We start from the raw sequence: 18,402 nt of genomic DNA on the forward strand, positions 1-18,402 counted from the left end.
CAAAAGATAGAAAATTTGGAACACGTAGAATGCAGCTTGGAACATGTACAATGCAATAATTTGGATGATGGGAGTGTGTAGGCAAAACAACACAATTACCAAAAGATAGACATTTTGGAACACGTAGAATGCAGCTTGGAACATGTACAATGCAATAACTTGATTGATGGGAGTGTGTAGGCAAAACAACACAATTACCAAAAGATATACATTTTGGAACACGTAGAATGCAGCTTGGAACATGTACAATGCAATAACTGGGAGTGTGTAGGCAAAACACACAATTACCAAAAGATAGAAAATTTGGAACACGTAGAATGCAGCTTGGAACATGTACAATGCAATAATTTGGATGATGGGAGTGTGTAGGCAAAACAACACAATTACCAAAAGATAGACATTTTGGAACACGTAGAATGCAGCTTGGAACATGTACAATGCAATAACTTGATTGATGGGAGTGTGTAGGCAAAACAACACAATTACCAAAAGATATACATTTTGGAACACGTAGAATGCAGCTTGGAACATGTACAATGCAATAACTGGGAGTGTGTAGGCAAAACACACAATTACCAAAAGATAGAAAATTTGGAACACGTAGAATGCAGCTTGGAACATGTACAATGCAATAATTTGGATGATGGGAGTGTGTAGACAAAACAACACAATTACCAAAAGATAGACATTTCGGAACACGTAGAATGCAGCTTGGAACATGTACAATGCAATAATTTGATTGATGGGAGTGTGTAGTCAAAACAATACAAATACCGAAAGATAGAAATTTTGAAACACGTAGAAGGCAGCTTGGAACATGTACAATGCAATAACTTGATTGATGCAAATAATGCACCTATGAAAAAGATATAAATTTGGGACACGCAAAATGCAGTTTGGAACAGGTTAGATGCATATGCACTAACTTAATTGATGCAAGTATAGATGCAATTAATATATTCAAAACAATACAAGTGTAGTGAAATACATATATTCCCTTTCTTGAATCAGTATATAGTGCAGATGTGCTGTCATAGCCTATAGATAGATATGCATGCACAGCGTGAACGGACAGTACACACGCCGTGTCGGCACAAGCATAATGCATATTCATTAGGGGGCGTCAACATTTCCTTTACGTAGTGACGTGCGCAAACCTCTACAGGTTCCAAAAGATTGCCTACCAGTATGAAAGGCAGGGCAGGCTATCATGAGAAATCAGTGTGTTACCAATTTAAACAATCTATTTTAATGTATATAAAATACTAATTTTATGCATTATATAATAATTTTAATACATATAAATAATTTAAAATTACAGTTTATATTTTAAAATGGTAAAAAAACTCAATTTTAAAACGGAATGTTAAAAAATAAAATTTATTTTGTCACAAGTTATGTTCTCATAACAGCTGTTTGGTGACCTATGATGACATTTGCATCAGATCGGTCGATAATGCCGAAAGGAAGTTCTATAATCCACGTCAACGAAATCAATTTTTGGATATAATCTACCCGAAAAGCTGTCAGTATGGCTGATTCTTGTTTAACAGGATTTGCAGAAGAAATAGACGATTTGGCGAAAGAGTATGAATCAATGAAAGTACGTATAAATTAGTTGTTTAACTATTGTTTTCCTTCTGCTGTAGGGTCCGGGTTGGATCAGCCAGCGTAATTTATAAAATGGCTCTAGTATTTTAAGCATCGTGATTGGTCAATACGCGTCACATGACATTGAAAAAATTTTGATGCAAGCACGATTTTGCAGAAATGAGTGCAGAAAAAGCGCAGTAAAAAGTTATATTGCACGGTGCGTACGCGTGACCATGGAGATCCAGTGCGCGCGCGTACGTGTAGTACGCGCTCCCTCGAGTTGCATTGCAATTATTGTAGGCTACGCGTAGCTAATATTGTACGCTCCACCATGATCCCAAGCGCAGCTAGCGTACGCGTAGCTTAGCTCTAGCTATAGAGCTAGAGCGGGGTATTATTAGAAAGCAAATTTTTGTTTTACTTTTGCCTTGGATTTAGACCCGTTTTGACTTTTGGATTTTATAATGAAGCCAGGAATTTCAGCTGTCTGATGTAGACTCGTCTCTAGACACCCTATGCATTTTATTTTTAATCAAACAATGAATCCCGTGGACTTTTTGGTAAGCCTGCAAGGTCTTAGACCCTCATTTTATTTCTAGAACCAACATAACTCTAGATCTAGACTAGATCGAACTCTCGTATACTTAAGATCTAAACTTTTGTTTGTTGCTGTTTGTGTCGCTATTTTATAAAACAAATAACGCACTTGACCCTGTTGTGCGAAACGTAAATGCAGTGTTCGCTCGGTTTCTTCAGATGGTTCGCACTGTCAACTCGCCGCAAGCGGCTCGTTCACAGAGCGGCACCAATCTAAAGAAACCTCGCGCGTACTGCATTCACCGCTATTGCACTCTGGGACGTGCGTTATTTGTATATTAATCAACGGCTGGCCCAGTAGAGACCCGATGAACTAAGGCTGCCCAGGTGTGTGTCACTAGTTCTAGTGTGTGTGTGTGAGGGGCGTTATTTCTGAGAAATGTGATTGTCTGTAATTTTGTTTTGTGCAATTTTAAAAACTAATGTTAACATGCTTGATAACTACTACTACTACGTGTGCTTAGATTATTTCTACCGTAGCATAGTCTAGGTGTGGGGATTTTTCTAGCAAGACATTTATGAATTTTGATTAAAATTAAAGTTTAAACAAACAAACTCAATTTTAGTTTTTTTTTAAAATTCTAAATTAATTAGATTTTTGATCATGTTGTTTGCCATTGCAATGTAACTTTGTGAAGATCAAACATAACTCGGGGGAGGGGGATTTTACCAGCGTTCCTTTGCCCCTCGTTTCTAAGCCTAAGGACAAACCCGGTTTAGAACCAGAGACTGAGTTAGCATTACGTTCGCCCAGGCCTATGGCTTTGGCTCCCTCTCTCATTTATGTCAGAATCTATAGGATATTTAGATATCTATGGCCAAATTTCATAGACTGTGCCACTTTTATTTTTGTGTCAAATCTGAACACAATTAAATAGTAGATTGATGATGATAAAACATTATTTTTGATTAAAATCTATTGATTTCAACTACAACGAGGAGGAGCTCCATTTTAAAATGTGATATTGTTATGACTTACGAATCTTAACTACCGGGTATTCTTAATGATATACAAACCATATATAAACCATCACAGTCATGGGTAAATCTTAGATGTTTTTTTCGTTAATATTTTGCTGCTTGAGTATAAATCTTGTGTTGGGTGAGGTGCAGGAGAAATGATGTAGAACAGTAGAACCTTCTCATCGTAATAATATCTTAATTCTACTTTTCTATTTCAGGAGCTTCATAAAAAGTACAAGGATAAGCTTGAGGAAGTTCAGTCAATGCAGAAAAAGTGTGCAACTTTGGTAGGCCATCAGAAGAAAAGATATAAGCAGATTGCAGAAGGAATCAAAGAGTAAGTCCACTAACTCAATTTTCAAATTCTTCTAATGTCTTGTCTGATGATAATTATGCATTCAATGTGGTCAATTATATAGCCACAAATTATAAAGTTATTTTATGAAATCTCATGAAATAGCTAAACAAAATTGTAGTTATGAATTGGAGAAGAAAAAAAAAATCACTTAATTTACAGTTAAAATATATGTGCATCAAAATTCATCTTTCATTTTAATTCTTTGCCATACTTTATAGGCTGTATAAGTCAACAAAATAAGACATGTCAAATATCTATGATGAAGGGCAGCTTTTTTACATGTAAATTTCCAATTACTTGAAAAAATTAGTTTGTATTCGTTCCTTTGAGGTGAAGTTTGGAAGTCAAAGTCAACTGTGATGACATGTATCTTTGTATTTTTCTTCAAAGAAAAAGCCCAGGCCTGAGTGGAGAGGAGAAGGCCAAGTGTAATGAGCTGAAGACTTTGGTTGAAGACAGGAAGAAGAATTGTATTGAGGTGCTGGATACTCTCCCAAGGTCCAACAAGTAAGTTTTAAAGTCATACCGTGTTTACATATTTTGAGTAGAGATTGAGTGATTTAGTGTTTAGAGCAGTCAAGAGCTGATGAAATTAGGAGCCTGATATCAATATTGATAGCTTAACACTGACACCGAACTGGAAATCAACATTTGCTTAATCCCTAGGGGCTAGTGTTAGTGAAAAGGGCATTTGTACGTAAAAGAATTAACACCAGCCATAAAGGTCGGTTTAACAGATGACAATTTTGCAAAATCGATAACACTAGCTACCAGAAGTTGTCAATATTCAGAGGTAAAAGCCTTTAGACCAGCTGATTTCCATTTCGGTTTTGAAGGCTTGTGTTGGTGTTTAATAAACTCTAACACCAGGCTAAAACACCCAACTTGAAATCGCTCATTGTAATAAACGCCATACCAAGATCCTGACCCCATGTTCTTCTATGAGAGAAAAGTGCCATTTGGGCATTAGTTTTGTTGTTTTTGGTTGTGCTTTTTCTTTGAATGATGATACTATGCACCTTTGATCAAGTCTAAAAGAAAATGCCATTGATATCCTGCTGTACTTTGGTTATTTTAGCATATATTTAAGATTGATCTTTGCTGATTAATCAATCAAAATTATATTCACCAAAGTTAGATTCATCTATATCTACAATTAGACAATGATTGTGAATGATTTTAATTACACCTCTTACATAAGCCAGTTATGATGTGTGTGTATATTACATCCATTAAGAAAAAAATAATGGTCTGTTTATGAATAGGGCCATGAACGTTCATAGCTTAGACAACAATGTGACATTAACCTAACATTTATTAAAACATTGACAAAATAATTTGTATCTCTACAGAATATTTTATTTTCCCTTTCAAATCTTAAAGAAACATCAGTTCTTCATCTGTCTATTTTTTTTATAATCCCTGTTTAGAAACTATTATATTTGAGGTGTTTTGTAAGCTTGTTGATACCATCTTTGATAATTCATATCAATTTCTTTTTCTTTTTGCTAGCTTCTTGTTGAGTACCACACTTGGACCAGTCAGTGTTTCCATCTTGAGTAAAAAAGACAGGTGAGATTTGAAGCATTTAGTATTGTGCCCTAGGCTACAGAAACAGTATCAATGGGTTGCTAAAGTCTACCAGATAATAACGACCCTTCATCAATAAAAGAATTTCATTTTTATTATTGAAAAAAAAAAAAAAAAAAATTAGTTTTGGAGGGTAGTTTTGTAATCAGTTATTTGTAAATGATCAGATGTATCGATAAGTGAAAAGTGGTGACTTAATAATTCCTTTCAGGACAAGTCCAAGCTACTTTGTCTCATTTTCTACTGACCACATCTAAGATTTTAGTATATCTGATGACTGTATCAAGCTGATAACCCTAGTAGATTTTGAATCAGACAAAACATCAACTAAACTTATATTCATATGTCAGTTTATGTTAATAATAAGTTGGTTATGTACAGTATGTAATGGTACATGCATTTGACTTGCCCTTCAACATAGCTGCAAAATTGCAAAATAAAAATAATAACTCCAGATAATAAATATTAAACAAATTTTTCTGAACTCCCATTATTTTTCACAAGTCCAGAATGCATTTTCCAAATTCCTTTCAATATCCCTGCCTGACTTATTGTATTTCCTTTAAAGCAGTCACCCAAAGAAAATTCATGAAAAATGGATGAAAAGATTTTCTCTTGAAAAACATGAATAATTTGCTGAAAAATCATATACATGTAGATATCATGGAAAGACGTAAATTGCAATTTGTGGCTAGCTGTGTCTTGCATGTGACGTCCCGAATCTTAACGCTCTACAGAGGACCGCTGAAGGCAGAAAATCTGGATCTCAAAATTAACATTTTTGAGAGATGATTACCGCGGGCCCCAAACATATTTTGAAGAGGAAAGTTGTTATATTTGATCAGTAAGGCTTCCCCTTTGCAATGATATGAAATTTGCATCAACTCAAAACTATGTCCACTTTATGTCCCTTTTGCAGGCCAAAAAAAAATGAAAAGGTTAAATTCCAGTGGCATTTGAAAGATAATACTAATTTAGAACTCCCCTTACAAAAATGGGGCTTGGAAATGTCCTAAAGTGGGAAAATAACGACTTTTAGTTGTCAAATTGACTTAGGAGCTATAGAGCCAATAAGTAATAAGTCCTGATTTTCAGACCATTGTTCCGCATGGTTGTACGTTTTATCCTGTTGTTTCATTATCCTGTGTTCTCATTCTCATCTACTATTTTCTTTTCAATTTGATCAGGTTTGCTTACAAGGAGGAGTATGAGAGGTTCAAGCTCTATCTCTCTATCATCATGCTGGTGGGAGCTACCATCAATACATTCTTCATCAAGAACAGGTATTAACATGTTAATTAACCCATGCTTTGACTTGATTGTACTGGTACCCCAGCTATAGGGCTGTGGGGGTATATTCATATTTACTGATCTGAATATTTCTTGTTACAGCTGTTGCTAAAGATTAATTATAACACTTCCTTTCTCTCATGTTTTACAGACAGATTCTGTCATGAAGATAAATTAACCATTAATGAACTAATCAGTATGTTAAATTTTCCAAATTCTTGCTAACCTTAACTAATTTCAAGAAAAACAATAACTTTTGTCTTTAACTTTGAGTTCAGTGGTTGTGAGTGACTGTCAAAGCCAACTAGAAAGGGGAGAAAAATAAAGAGAGGAGAATAAGAAAGGATTCTATCATGGAATACTGTATTATAAACATATATTTTAGAAAAAGAATAAAATTTGTTTGAATAAACATTTTGATTCTGAGTGAGAAACAAAAATCTCACTCTTTGTGGTGCTGTTCAGGGAACCTTGGACAATTATTCTGTATATTCATGTAAGTCTACTATGAAAAAGGAAATAGAATGGAAGATGATTAGTTGGAGAGGATAAAGGTGACTTTGATGTAATACATACCTGCACATATACTTTCCCTAGAGAAGGTGGGGTTACTGGGGTAGTGAGAATTATCTGTGTAGATATATTTGTTTTCAACCAAAATATATCCCTGATTGAATCACAGTGAAGATATGAGCCAAGCTACACCTACATGGTAAGGGAAAACCTGGATTCTTTCACACAAATGAAATGCTACGTGTACATGTACAATTATGTTCACATTCATATTATTTATATGATTCAAAATTGTGTGATACATTGGGTTTTGTGAACATGGTTACATGAGTGTTCATTTGGTAGTTTCACTCCCACCCCCCCCCCCCCTCGTTTTTGTCATTTAATCAAATCAGAAAATTATCTCTGTATAGAGGGCATTAGGTGTATACCACTTCACTGTATGTAATAGGTATAATATAATGTAGATATATTCCTACAATCATTTTGTACATACATGTACATGTATATATGTCATTGCATTTTTTAAATGTAATGACATATTATGTAATGTATTCTGTGCAGTTGGTAGTGTATGTATGTGTGTGTCGGGGGCAGTTATTCAGTGTTTTGATCAAGACAATGTATATCATTATGTTTCATTGTTTATTGTGCTATCGATCGAACATTGAAAGCAAGGGGAGGCTTTGTATATATGAAATATTTCCAAGTGCCAACCTTTCATGTACAGTAAGCATTAATAATCATCATGTTGCATTCTTGTACAGCTTTTTATTTCCAGCCTTACATTAGTACTGTGTCTCATTCATCATCTATCTAATATGTAACAAAATAACCCTCATTCCTCCATGGATCTTAACTCTCATCTTTACCACTCCATCCATTGCCCAGTCCTATGAACAGTCCTAATCGCTTGGGCAGGTAAGCAGAGATTGTGAACCATCAAAAATATTGTACAGTGAAACCTGTACGCAAAGATCACTCTTGAGGGACACAATACTCTTGGGTAGTGTTTCACGAAACAGTCTTAAGTACAAGTTCTTAGACAAGTCATTGAAACTTGTGTATTAAATTTAGTAAGTGTTTCAATGGGATGTCGGTGAACTTGGACGGTTTCTTGAAACAATGCCCTGGGCCCCGTCGCACAAAACTTACCATTTATGGTATTTTCCATCAATGGTAACTACCATGGAAACCTTGATTTTGATTGGCTGTTGAGCCCTGTTACCATGGTAGTGCCATTGGTGGCAAAGTTACCATCAATGGTAAGTTTTGTGCAACAGGGCCCAGGTCTTTATATGCAGGTAGTCTCAACAGAAAGGTTCCTTTAGTACACGTTTTTGATGGGTAACATTGTGCAAGGGAAACCATAAAAAATGTGCTCTCTACAAATGGTTGGTATTTAAATATATACAGGTGGTTGCTTAATGAACAGGTTTCACTGTATAATTGCATAAATCATACGATGGTACCTGCATACAAGTATACGTGTAGCTAGTGCTTCCTTCCTGTTCGATATTAGTTCAAGGGGGTCTGGTGAACCGCTTCAAGGTCTTGTGATGCTGCATGTGATGTTTTTTGTCTGGTATTGTCATTAAATGTGGGGTTAACCAATTAACTAATTGTTTATGCAGGTCCCTCTTCTCTGCTAATGGGTATCTTGGCTAAATAAGATTTATATATGAGGGAATAAAGAGATAAATTGTGTGAATAATTTTCCTCCTGGAAAATAAAATGTTTCACTATATGAAACAGAATATTGTTTTTTGGGTAGTGTTTGTTTATATACAGTAGATGCTGTAGTAACCATGGATTTGTGTTATTTTGTCATTTATGTTTATGATTTGTTGGTATTTAACATGTACATATACTTATGACTAGTTCAACTTCAATGTTTGTTTGCTAGTCTACATGTACATGGATAAATTACTTATTTTGGGCAACAATGAGCATTTGATGCAAAATTTGACAAATTTGCAAAATGTACATGTACATTTGTGAGAAGGAAATCACTGAAATAAGGAATAATTAGTCTTGGGGATTGTGTGCCTGTAGACCATGTAGATCTATTAATCTTTTGATATGAATATGTGTGTCACAAGGGTGAAGAAGTTCTTGAAAGTTTTATATATCATAATTCTAAAGGTTGGGGGAACTATTCAAATATGAGCTGAACAGAGATTATAAGTGCATGATTAGAGGGATTTTGACCAAAATTTCAATGTGTTCTTGCATGCATTTTAGTTTTCTCTAGCAATGATTTTTCAGTTCTTCTGGATAAAAGTTGATTTATTATTGTACTTATTGAATGTGTATTATGATTGTGTTTAATATGTACCATGGGAATTTTAGAGAATTTTAAAAATTAAATAAAAAGACATGAGAAATAGTGTCAAGCTACCTACATGTAAGTCTTACTGTACTATAATTCACAAGGTGTAAAAATGATATTATTAAACGTTTGTGAATATATCAATACCGTAACCTTCTTACCTGTGTACATGTATGTGGGTAATTTAAAGGAAAATGAAACCCAACAAACGTTAGATTATAATCTCATTCTATATTGTCAGCCAGTTATGAAAATTTTAAAATGAATCCTATATGATTGGTACTTACAATTACAGTAGTACTTGGAAAACTATTTCTCCAAAGTTTGCAGTTTCCTTTCTAGCCATTCTCCCATTTGTCACCATCTTTATTGCAATTGTGATGACTAGTACATACCGTAATTAACGTTGTATTAACCACACTTTTTTGCCGCCGAAAAAAAAATTCAAAGTTGGGGGGGGGGGTGCGTCTTATACACAGGTACAAGAACAACAAAAAAAGTTTTGATTTATGCCCCTCCACCTGGCGCTATGCCTGGCAATGTCTCCCAGCTCAGTAATCGATGTGTTGACTCACCACTCGGAAACTAGAACAACACTCCAATTTGTCTGTCATCTTGGTTTGAAAGTAATCTTTCTGATAGATCTCAATATATAGTTTATAATAATAATTCCTCCAATTTTTCTTCTATTACACACGGCGTACCTTAAGATTCTATCCTAGGTCCTCTACTGTTTTTTACTTTACATTAATGATCTTACACATTCAACTGCACCTCACAGTTAAATGAAAGGCCTTCCCGCGTGGGTTTTTTAACATGGACCTGGCTTGCTGCCGACAGACTCGGCAAAAAAAAAGGGAAAAAAGGAGGGGTGCGGTTAATACACAAGGGCGGTTTATACAACGTTAATTACGGTATCCATTGACCTGCTTAGGACGGTGTTGCACAATGAATAAGATGATTGGCTGATGTTTGCTGGGTTTCATTCTCCTTTAAATGTTTTTTTTATGTCACCTTGTGTGCCTTATTGGTTTATCCTGCTGTAGATAGATCTCAGTATTTACTATATATACATTCAAAATTTCAGTCATACGTCTGTGTCTTATGGTTTATTACAGTGTTTAGTTTTATCATGTTGTATACAGTAGTAGGTACTTCAAATATAGGACAGAGTTCAGTTAACATATAAACTTGACTACATGTTGGGAATGTCTAGACTAGGGATTTAGTTGGTGTAAAATGGAAGGATATAGGCATGATGAGATTTATCAGTTTACTGCATGGAATTATGATTTTGTCTTTTGTCTTGGCTGGCCTGGTTACTCTTATTAGTATTGGGGCGTTTCTTATTGACATTGTCAAGGTTTTTTTGTTGTTGCTGAATCACAATGGTGGAAAACTGTGACCTTCAAATCCATTGTATAGTCAATGTCCTTCTCGTTCTCCACATAATGATGATCAGAGACTCCTGGGACCCGTTTCACACAGCCTTTTTTTAAACGACAAATGACAAAAATCAGTGACAAATCCGCTGATAACCAACGGAAGCAAAGATTTCACTAGCTTACCGGTATAACAAAAACTGTCATTTGTCACTGATGACAAGTTGGGGCCCAGGGCTATAAATGGTAGAAGTTTCTAAGAAGGACTTCCTTTTCAAAAGCAATTTGATATTATACATTTACTCTTTGTGTTTGATATCGGTTGCATGATTTGCAAATAAATAAGAAATAGATGAGACAACACAACAAAACAGAATTGAAAAGGAAAGATGTTTGTCATCAGTATGAACATTGAACTACCATTTCCTTGGAACTTTGTTTCCCGTACAATTTTGTTATCTATGCAAAGGTAATATAGACTTGCAGATGGTATATAATATGGAAGTCCTCACGTGTTGTGGGTTTCTTTGAACAGCAATGTAACACAATACTAGAGTACCGGTAGTCCTTATTGTCTTAAAGGTATAGACCAGTTTTGGAAATGCCCCCCTCTCAAAAAAATGATATGGAAACTGTTATTACCAATCTTGTGAAAGAATATGTTTTGACTAATACGTGATGATACTAATTTTACCGGAAAACCGCCTACTAATTGATATATTTGGTAAATTAGCTTATTAATCCGGCCTGGAAAGATATCGCAAATGCACTGCAACTTTGAACATTTGGGCATATGTTTCTGCTTTTTTGCTAATTTAGATTGAAGTATTGCCATCTACATGTAAACCTCTGAAGGCAATATTTATACAATATTGAATGGATATTTTGCGCCCAAATCTCTTTAACCGCAATTTTACCACTACCGGTCTATATCTTTAAGATACAAATGAAACGTGGGCTACAGTTTCCTCTAAATAGAGGATAGTCAAATTGAAAGTTTATTACCAGTATAGACTTTGGCAGCCCCATCAAAGGACACTACGTGTATTAAGTCTTATGACTTTCCTTCAATGTTGAGCCTATTATTCCAAGTGTACACGTACTCTACATTTAAATGGAGTAAATTTAAGTCAAGATCTTACATGAGACTTTGGCTTGCCCTGTCCCCATCCATCTGTTTGTATGTATACTAAATCTTTTTTTTTAATTACTCTTTCAGGATCTGTGATGCCTGCTATCACTTTCTCCTGGTCTGGTTCTACTGTACGCTGGTCATCAGGGAATCTATTCTCAGACACAATGGATCAAGGTAAGATTAGCTTCGACATGCACTGGTAATAGGCGCGTCCTCATCATCTCGAGATTGCCAAATAGCCCGCTATTTCAGATTTGGGAAATAATCCCAAGATGTCTTGGGACAATCCCAACCAAATATTCCTCTAATTGCAACTTCGGGCTGATGAAGATGCAAATGATCTGGATAGTTTGTGATCGGGATAGTTCAAATAGCGGGATATTTGGCAATCTCAAGCTAGTGAAGACAGGCCTATAGGGTACTTGGCAGGAAATGTTAATGCTTAGACCTAATGAAGTGAGAAGGCCTTCCATCCGTGAAGGAATTGGTCGGGAGGACCAAAGTATTTTAGCAATGTGAAAGTGTGCATTAACAATCTATTACACTTGTTGGTACCCTAGTGAGGGTGAGTTTACATAGTAATTTTCTGCTGAAATCTCTCACACTGAAGTATGTTATGCACTGGCATGAACCTTGTGTATTAGGCATTGTGAAGCCATCTTGCTGGATCAAACATTGCAATACATACATGCAAATAAATGCATATTATTCTGTTTTTTTTTTCTTCTTTTATATATTTTTTCTGGATGGGAGGGGGGGGGGGGGGGGGGGGGGACAGAGATAGGGTCTTTGCCGGGGTTCAACATTGAGATCATTTTACTGTCACCCATGTTTTTACAAATGCGCATATTCATTCACCACAGTCCCATTTATATTATTTCATGTTTATATTGGTGTATGTTTGGAACTAGCTTTATCTATACTACACATATGTTTATATTTCAGAATAAAAGGCTGGTGGGTAGTTCATCATTACCTGACTGTTATGTTGACAGCAATCCTGTTGATTTGGCCAGACAGTGTCAGCTATCGCATGTTCAGAAATCAGTTCATGCTCTTCTCTCTCTACCTCAGTAAGTACATAATCCTTCAAAATATGTGTATAACAATAACAATACTCTGCTTTTATATTGCGCGAATTACAATTAAGTTTCTAAGCACTTCCAAAGTAGGAGATTATTACCCCGACTTTAGCTGTGCTGCCATTACGGCGCTCTAGCATTTCGAGGAATTAATTCCTGCCAGGTACCCATTTACATCACCTGGGTTGATTGTGGCAAATGTAGATCAATGTCTTGCCACAGGATGTTAGTGCCGCAGCGGGACTCGAACCGTGGACGTTGTGATCCGACAGTCATAGGACGTAACCACTCGCCCACGACACCTGTATGAATAGAATTGAAGTTTTTTGGGGGTGGGGAAGGGGGAGCTGATGTGTAGCATTCAATTGCCAGCTTGAAACAATAAGAACAGATCTTTTGGTACAATGATTCATTGAATTTGCAATTTTGCATAGATCAGTTACTGTAGTTCATGATACCTTTCCTCATCTATAACTTTTCTGAATGGGAAAACAATCAAACAAACAGAGCATTTCAATATTGAATTTTGGGGAATGTTTTGTATTGCCTGAAATATCAGACCGGTAAAATAAATCAACATGTTCTCACTTTTAGGAATCTTAGCCAAGTCTTTGGCGTGTCTTTCCCGCAGCATTTGAACAAAGGAATGCATCCCTGTTGTCTTTTTGTTACTTTTGAAGCAAATAAGGGTGCATCCATGTTTTTGATAAGGAGCTCCAGGATATGGTAAAGAAAATTGATCTCTTGATATGAAGAAGACTCATATACAGTGAAACCTGTCTGTAAAGACCACACAAGGGAGACAAGAAAAGTGGTCTTTATTGGCAGGTGGTCTTTATGTACAGGCTCCTTTAGTACAGGCTTCAATGCGAAACCATTTTTAAGGGAAACAAAAAAAGAGGACTTTATAGGCAGGTGGTCTTCATGTACAGGTTCCTTTAGTACATGTTTCAATGAGAAACCATTTTCAAGGGAAACAAAAAATGTGGTCTTTGTAGACAGGTGGTCTTTCTATACAGGTGATCACTATAGCAGGTTTTTACACATAAACATGACTGTAGGATGAGAAGTCTGATTTTACCATGATTTAATCTTTATACATCCGTTTTCCTTGTCTGTAGGTGTGGTTCAATTGATCCAGTATTACTACCAAAGTGGATGTCTATATAGATTAAGAGCTCTAGGGGAGAAAAGTGACATGTACATCACTGTAGGTAAGTATTATAGACTTGTCTTTTGTTTTACATCAAAAGCTAATTACAATAATTAGTAGTTAGATCAATTAGCATTGCAGCTACTATATAAATACTCTACTGTGCTGTGATGAAAACGAAACTCCTGACATTGCTACTTTACAAACACACAATTTATTTTTTTGAATTACAAATAGTTAAGAAACTATTCAAAAGCTCCTGAAAACAAGTGCGTTTCCAACAAAACTTTGAAGACAGCAACAGATGAGGGTTTTCTTAAGTCTATCGGTAGGTTATTCAAAAGCTTTGGAGCGATGCAACTGAAAGCACAATCTCCAATCGTTACTTTTGATTTTGAGTGAGGTAGCTTTAGAAGCAGCTTGTCCTTTGTACTTCGCAAGTTATGTGCATGTAGATGCGATTTACAAGATTTACATAAATGTCTGTCCTAACTTTGGATGAAGTTTAAAGCCATACTGTAGGATGAGCACTACCTCAAAATCCCCTAAAGCAAAAGCGCCATCTCGGGTCAGCTGTAGCAGTATGGTCGCGTAACTCGCTGTTTCTCCAACTGCGCTGTTGGTTTTTCCATCTGTCCGCTATTAAATAAAGCAGAAATTTGGTATTTGGTTAGCACTATTGGCAAGTTAACCATAAGATGGCGCTGTGTAATACACAGTACGCTAAGACAGGAAGGTTATCTGTTCAGTATTGCTTTAAAACCCCACTAAGTCAACAATAAGTCACCATATGTAAGAGCATATAATGTGTTTGAATTTGTTTGAATTCATGATTACTTTGCCTAGGCCTTTGAATTGTGAAAAGTTTTAGCAATTTCCTTCTTAATTACTTATGAGACAAGACTACTAGCTAATTCTGAAGAACAGAACAAAAAACAAACAAAAAAAAACAAACAAAAAAAATCAAATTTGCTGAAGTACAATGTGTGTAGATCTAGATACTTTTCAGATCATTTACACAGAGATATTCCTTGGTGGCTATGAAGCAAATGATTAGCAATAGCTTTTGCATTTTCCACTTACTTTTTCTTCTCCTTTCTCTTTCCTTTACAGAGGGTTTCCAGAATTGGATGTGGAGGGGGTTAACATTCTTGCTACCATTTCTTTTTGTAGCATACGTAAGTACATATATCTATATGCATCCCCCTTTTGTTTATTATGAATTACTTTATTTTATATAAATTGGCACTGCCCTTGTCATATATTTTTATCATTTGATGAGCATTTACCAAACTAAGTTGTTGCATCACTCAAAAAAACTCATACCACAATTTTGTTAATGAAATCTTTGTACATTTATTTGGATGAAGGTGTTAAGTCATATGTTATTATTAGAATTTTCTTGTAACAATAGTCTTTAATGTTTCTTTAATGACACTTTCATATTTCATTCTTATTTTTGATTTTTGTTTTGTGTTTTTGTCTCCTACAGACTTGGCAACTGTACAATGCATACTCACTGTATCACATTGCTAAACATCCTGAATGCAATGAATGGATGGTAAGAATACTAAGAAGATGATGGTGATGATGGTGATGATGATGATGATGATGATGATGATGATGATGATGATGGTGATGATGATAATGGTGATGATGATGATGGTGGTGATGATGATAATGGTGATGATGATGATGATGGTGGTGGTGATGATGATGATGATGATGATAATGGTGATGATGATGATGATGATGATAATGGTGATGATGATGATGATGATGATGATGAAGAAGAAGATGATGATGATGATGATGATGCAAATATCATTAGCAGCAGTATTATTACAGTCCTGAGGAAGTGCGTAACATGTGTCATTGACAACAACAACATTCTGCATTACTTTCATAGTTTCATAAATTACCTTTGATCTTCATTATTGTTTCTACAAATTAGCATCTTATACTGCTTTTAAACTGGCTTCTATCGGAGTCACACCGATGAAAATACCGATTGAATTTTCCTTATGTAAACAAAGGTGAAACCGCCGTTTTCCCCCTGTCGCTTTCACAGTGGCTGTTTCATCGGTGTCACACCGATAGAATGAGAATTTCTCCTGCTCTTGAGCAGGAGAATTTAATCGCCTATTTCTCTTCTTTACATCAGCTATTTAATCGCCTTTTTCTCCTCTGTAGCATTCATACTGGCCGTTTCATCGGATGCGTCCGGATGCATCCGATGAAAATCAGGCCAGTTAGAAAGGGGTATTACCTATAACACAAAACCCAGGTAGCTGAAATTCCATACAATAAAGCAGGCTCAAACACAAACAGGCACGTACATATAAAAGCTCAGGCATTGACAAGAGTATACAAAAGTTCTCTCTCTAAAGAAAACTTGATCACTATAACGTCAAACAAATGATTCGTAATATCTCTCTCATAACATATACGGGTAATAGGGTTTCAAGGTCCTTATCTGAGTGTGCGACTTTCAAGGTTGATTTTCCATCTAATTTTTAATATCTAGGTGCCTGTTGCGAGTGTGATTTTCCTCTGCCTCTTCCTGGGAAACATGATCACGACATCTGGCGTCATTCTCACCAAATTCAAGGCCATGCAGTCGACCAGCTCAAGCCCCAAGAACAAAGGATCATGATGCAAGTCTCGGGCAGAGATCACCTGGGGTCTTTTTATTTGCTTGTCGAGTTATTGCTATCCATTTGCAGGTACCCAACATATGTAAGCGCAAACAAATGAGCTTAATTTTAAGTGTGACAAGTTCTTACTATGTTTGAAGCTGAGAAACTGTTCTGAGATAAAATGTTGAAGGTTTTGCCAACTGATTTTACCAGGTCCCACAAAACAGATCATTAAGAGTAAAATGAGTTGGCTTTTCAAATGAAAGCAGGTTGTACCGATTGTTGAGCAAGAATATACATTGAGCTAATATTTGAAAGTGTTGCCAACTTTTAGCATATGAAAAATAATAATAATTAAGTAAATAAATGAATAAATAAAAATAACAAAAGGAAAAAAAAAAAAAAATTTAAAGTGAAAATATATCCAGCCAAGTTGAAGCCAAGGAACTTAATTGACCTATAAAACTTTAAAGAAAAAAAAAACAGTAGAAAACACAAAAAACTGAAAAAAATTGAAGAAAAATGCTTGAAACAACTGCACTTTATTTTCACAGGGTTCATTTCTTAAATGCCGACTGTACTAGTTTGGCCGGGAGGGATTAGACCACACAGCGGGGTCAATGACAGGTGGCTATCTCATCAACTCAGCTCTCAATTAACATAAGAAAAAGAGGATTATGGGGGACCAATGGTCACCGATTAGGCATTGTTTTCTATATAGAGGTAGCAAGTAAGATGAAATACATGTATTAGGAGAGTGAATTGTCCTTTAACCTTTTTAAATGTAATTCCAGATGCAACATCAAATTTATATGTTGTTTTTCATTTGTACAGTAATTATGACATTATTCTCTAAAATTAACACACATGATATTAAGATGTTTATATTAAAGGTACCAGGGTTTTATTTTATTATATTGTATTCAGAAACTTGGTGGGAAGTTTTAACAGAAAGTGCAAATTTATTTTATCTCATTGTTTATGTTAAGTGACGAGAACCCATGTGAAGAATAGCATCATGACCAATTGATATGATTTTGTCCGTTTGGAGCCAGAAGGGCGATAACGCTGTAAAGTATATGAGTTAATGCCCTTCTGGCTACAAAAAAATTATGGAATTATACTTCATGGAATTATCAAACAGGATCTGATAAAAATGATTTTAGAGCTTGAGATAGTTCTCCTGTGGGTTGAGGAATTTAAGTTCAATGTTTGTTTCCTTTATTAATTTTTTTTTCCAGTTTTTTTTCTCCCTTCAAGTAACATATTATTACGCATTTTCATCATTGCCGGTAACAAAAATTTGCTCTTACCAAGCAAAATTGTAGACATTGCCTTAAACCAGTATTAAGGTTAGGTTTGTTGTATGAAGCAAAGTTCTCTGGAAATTTGCTGAGGATTTGTTGAGATAAGTGTTGATATTTGTATTCAGACCCGTTAACATTATGGAGAGCTGGGTCCTGTCTTACAAAGAGTTGATATCAATCGCAACTTATTTGCGATTGATATCAATCCCAGCTATGTACATAAGGGATAGAAGACTGCAAACATGGGATTGATTGGAGGACTTGCAATTGATTTGGATCAATCGAAACTCTTTGTAAGACGGGGACCTGGACTGTATAATGCTAGTATTTCTTGCTGGAGGTACTTCAGGATCTTCATGTATTTTACTCTGGTAGTGATTGACAGTTACTCCAGATTGTCCTTTCTCTATCTAGAGGGGGCAGGGAGGGGGGGGGTATTAATATTGACTGGAACTTTGAAAGCTGACA

The 18,402-nt window shown here is 35.6% G+C and overlaps 1 protein-coding gene across 4 annotated transcripts; it reads left to right on the plus strand.

Moving 5' to 3' along the window:
- Positions 1–1,419: 1,419 nt before the first annotated feature.
- On the plus strand, positions 1,420–17,130 carry LOC588956 (transmembrane protein 120A). 4 transcript variants are annotated; one of them, XM_030991820.1, is made up of 13 exons: positions 1,420–1,603; positions 3,372–3,490; positions 3,902–4,018; positions 5,024–5,083; positions 6,289–6,384; positions 7,074–7,103; positions 7,796–7,825; positions 11,838–11,927; positions 12,699–12,826; positions 13,957–14,049; positions 15,102–15,166; positions 15,481–15,549; positions 16,516–17,130. In XM_030991820.1, the coding sequence occupies exons 1-13, from the start codon at positions 1,532–1,534 to the stop codon at positions 16,642–16,644; spliced, it is 1,098 nt and encodes a 365-aa protein (XP_030847680.1). In that variant the 5' UTR covers positions 1,420–1,531; the 3' UTR covers positions 16,645–17,130. The 4 variants fall into 4 exon arrangements, with proteins under 4 accessions (XP_030847680.1, XP_030847682.1, XP_030847681.1 ...); XM_030991822.1 differs by lacking the exon at positions 7,796–7,825; XM_030991821.1 differs by lacking the exon at positions 7,074–7,103.
- Positions 17,131–18,402: the final 1,272 nt, after the last annotated feature.

Source organism: Strongylocentrotus purpuratus, unplaced genomic scaffold (genome assembly GCF_000002235.5).
Source record: "Strongylocentrotus purpuratus isolate Spur 01 unplaced genomic scaffold, Spur_5.0 spur5_scaffold_2, whole genome shotgun sequence".
NCBI lineage: Eukaryota > Metazoa > Echinodermata > Echinoidea > Camarodonta > Strongylocentrotidae > Strongylocentrotus > Strongylocentrotus purpuratus.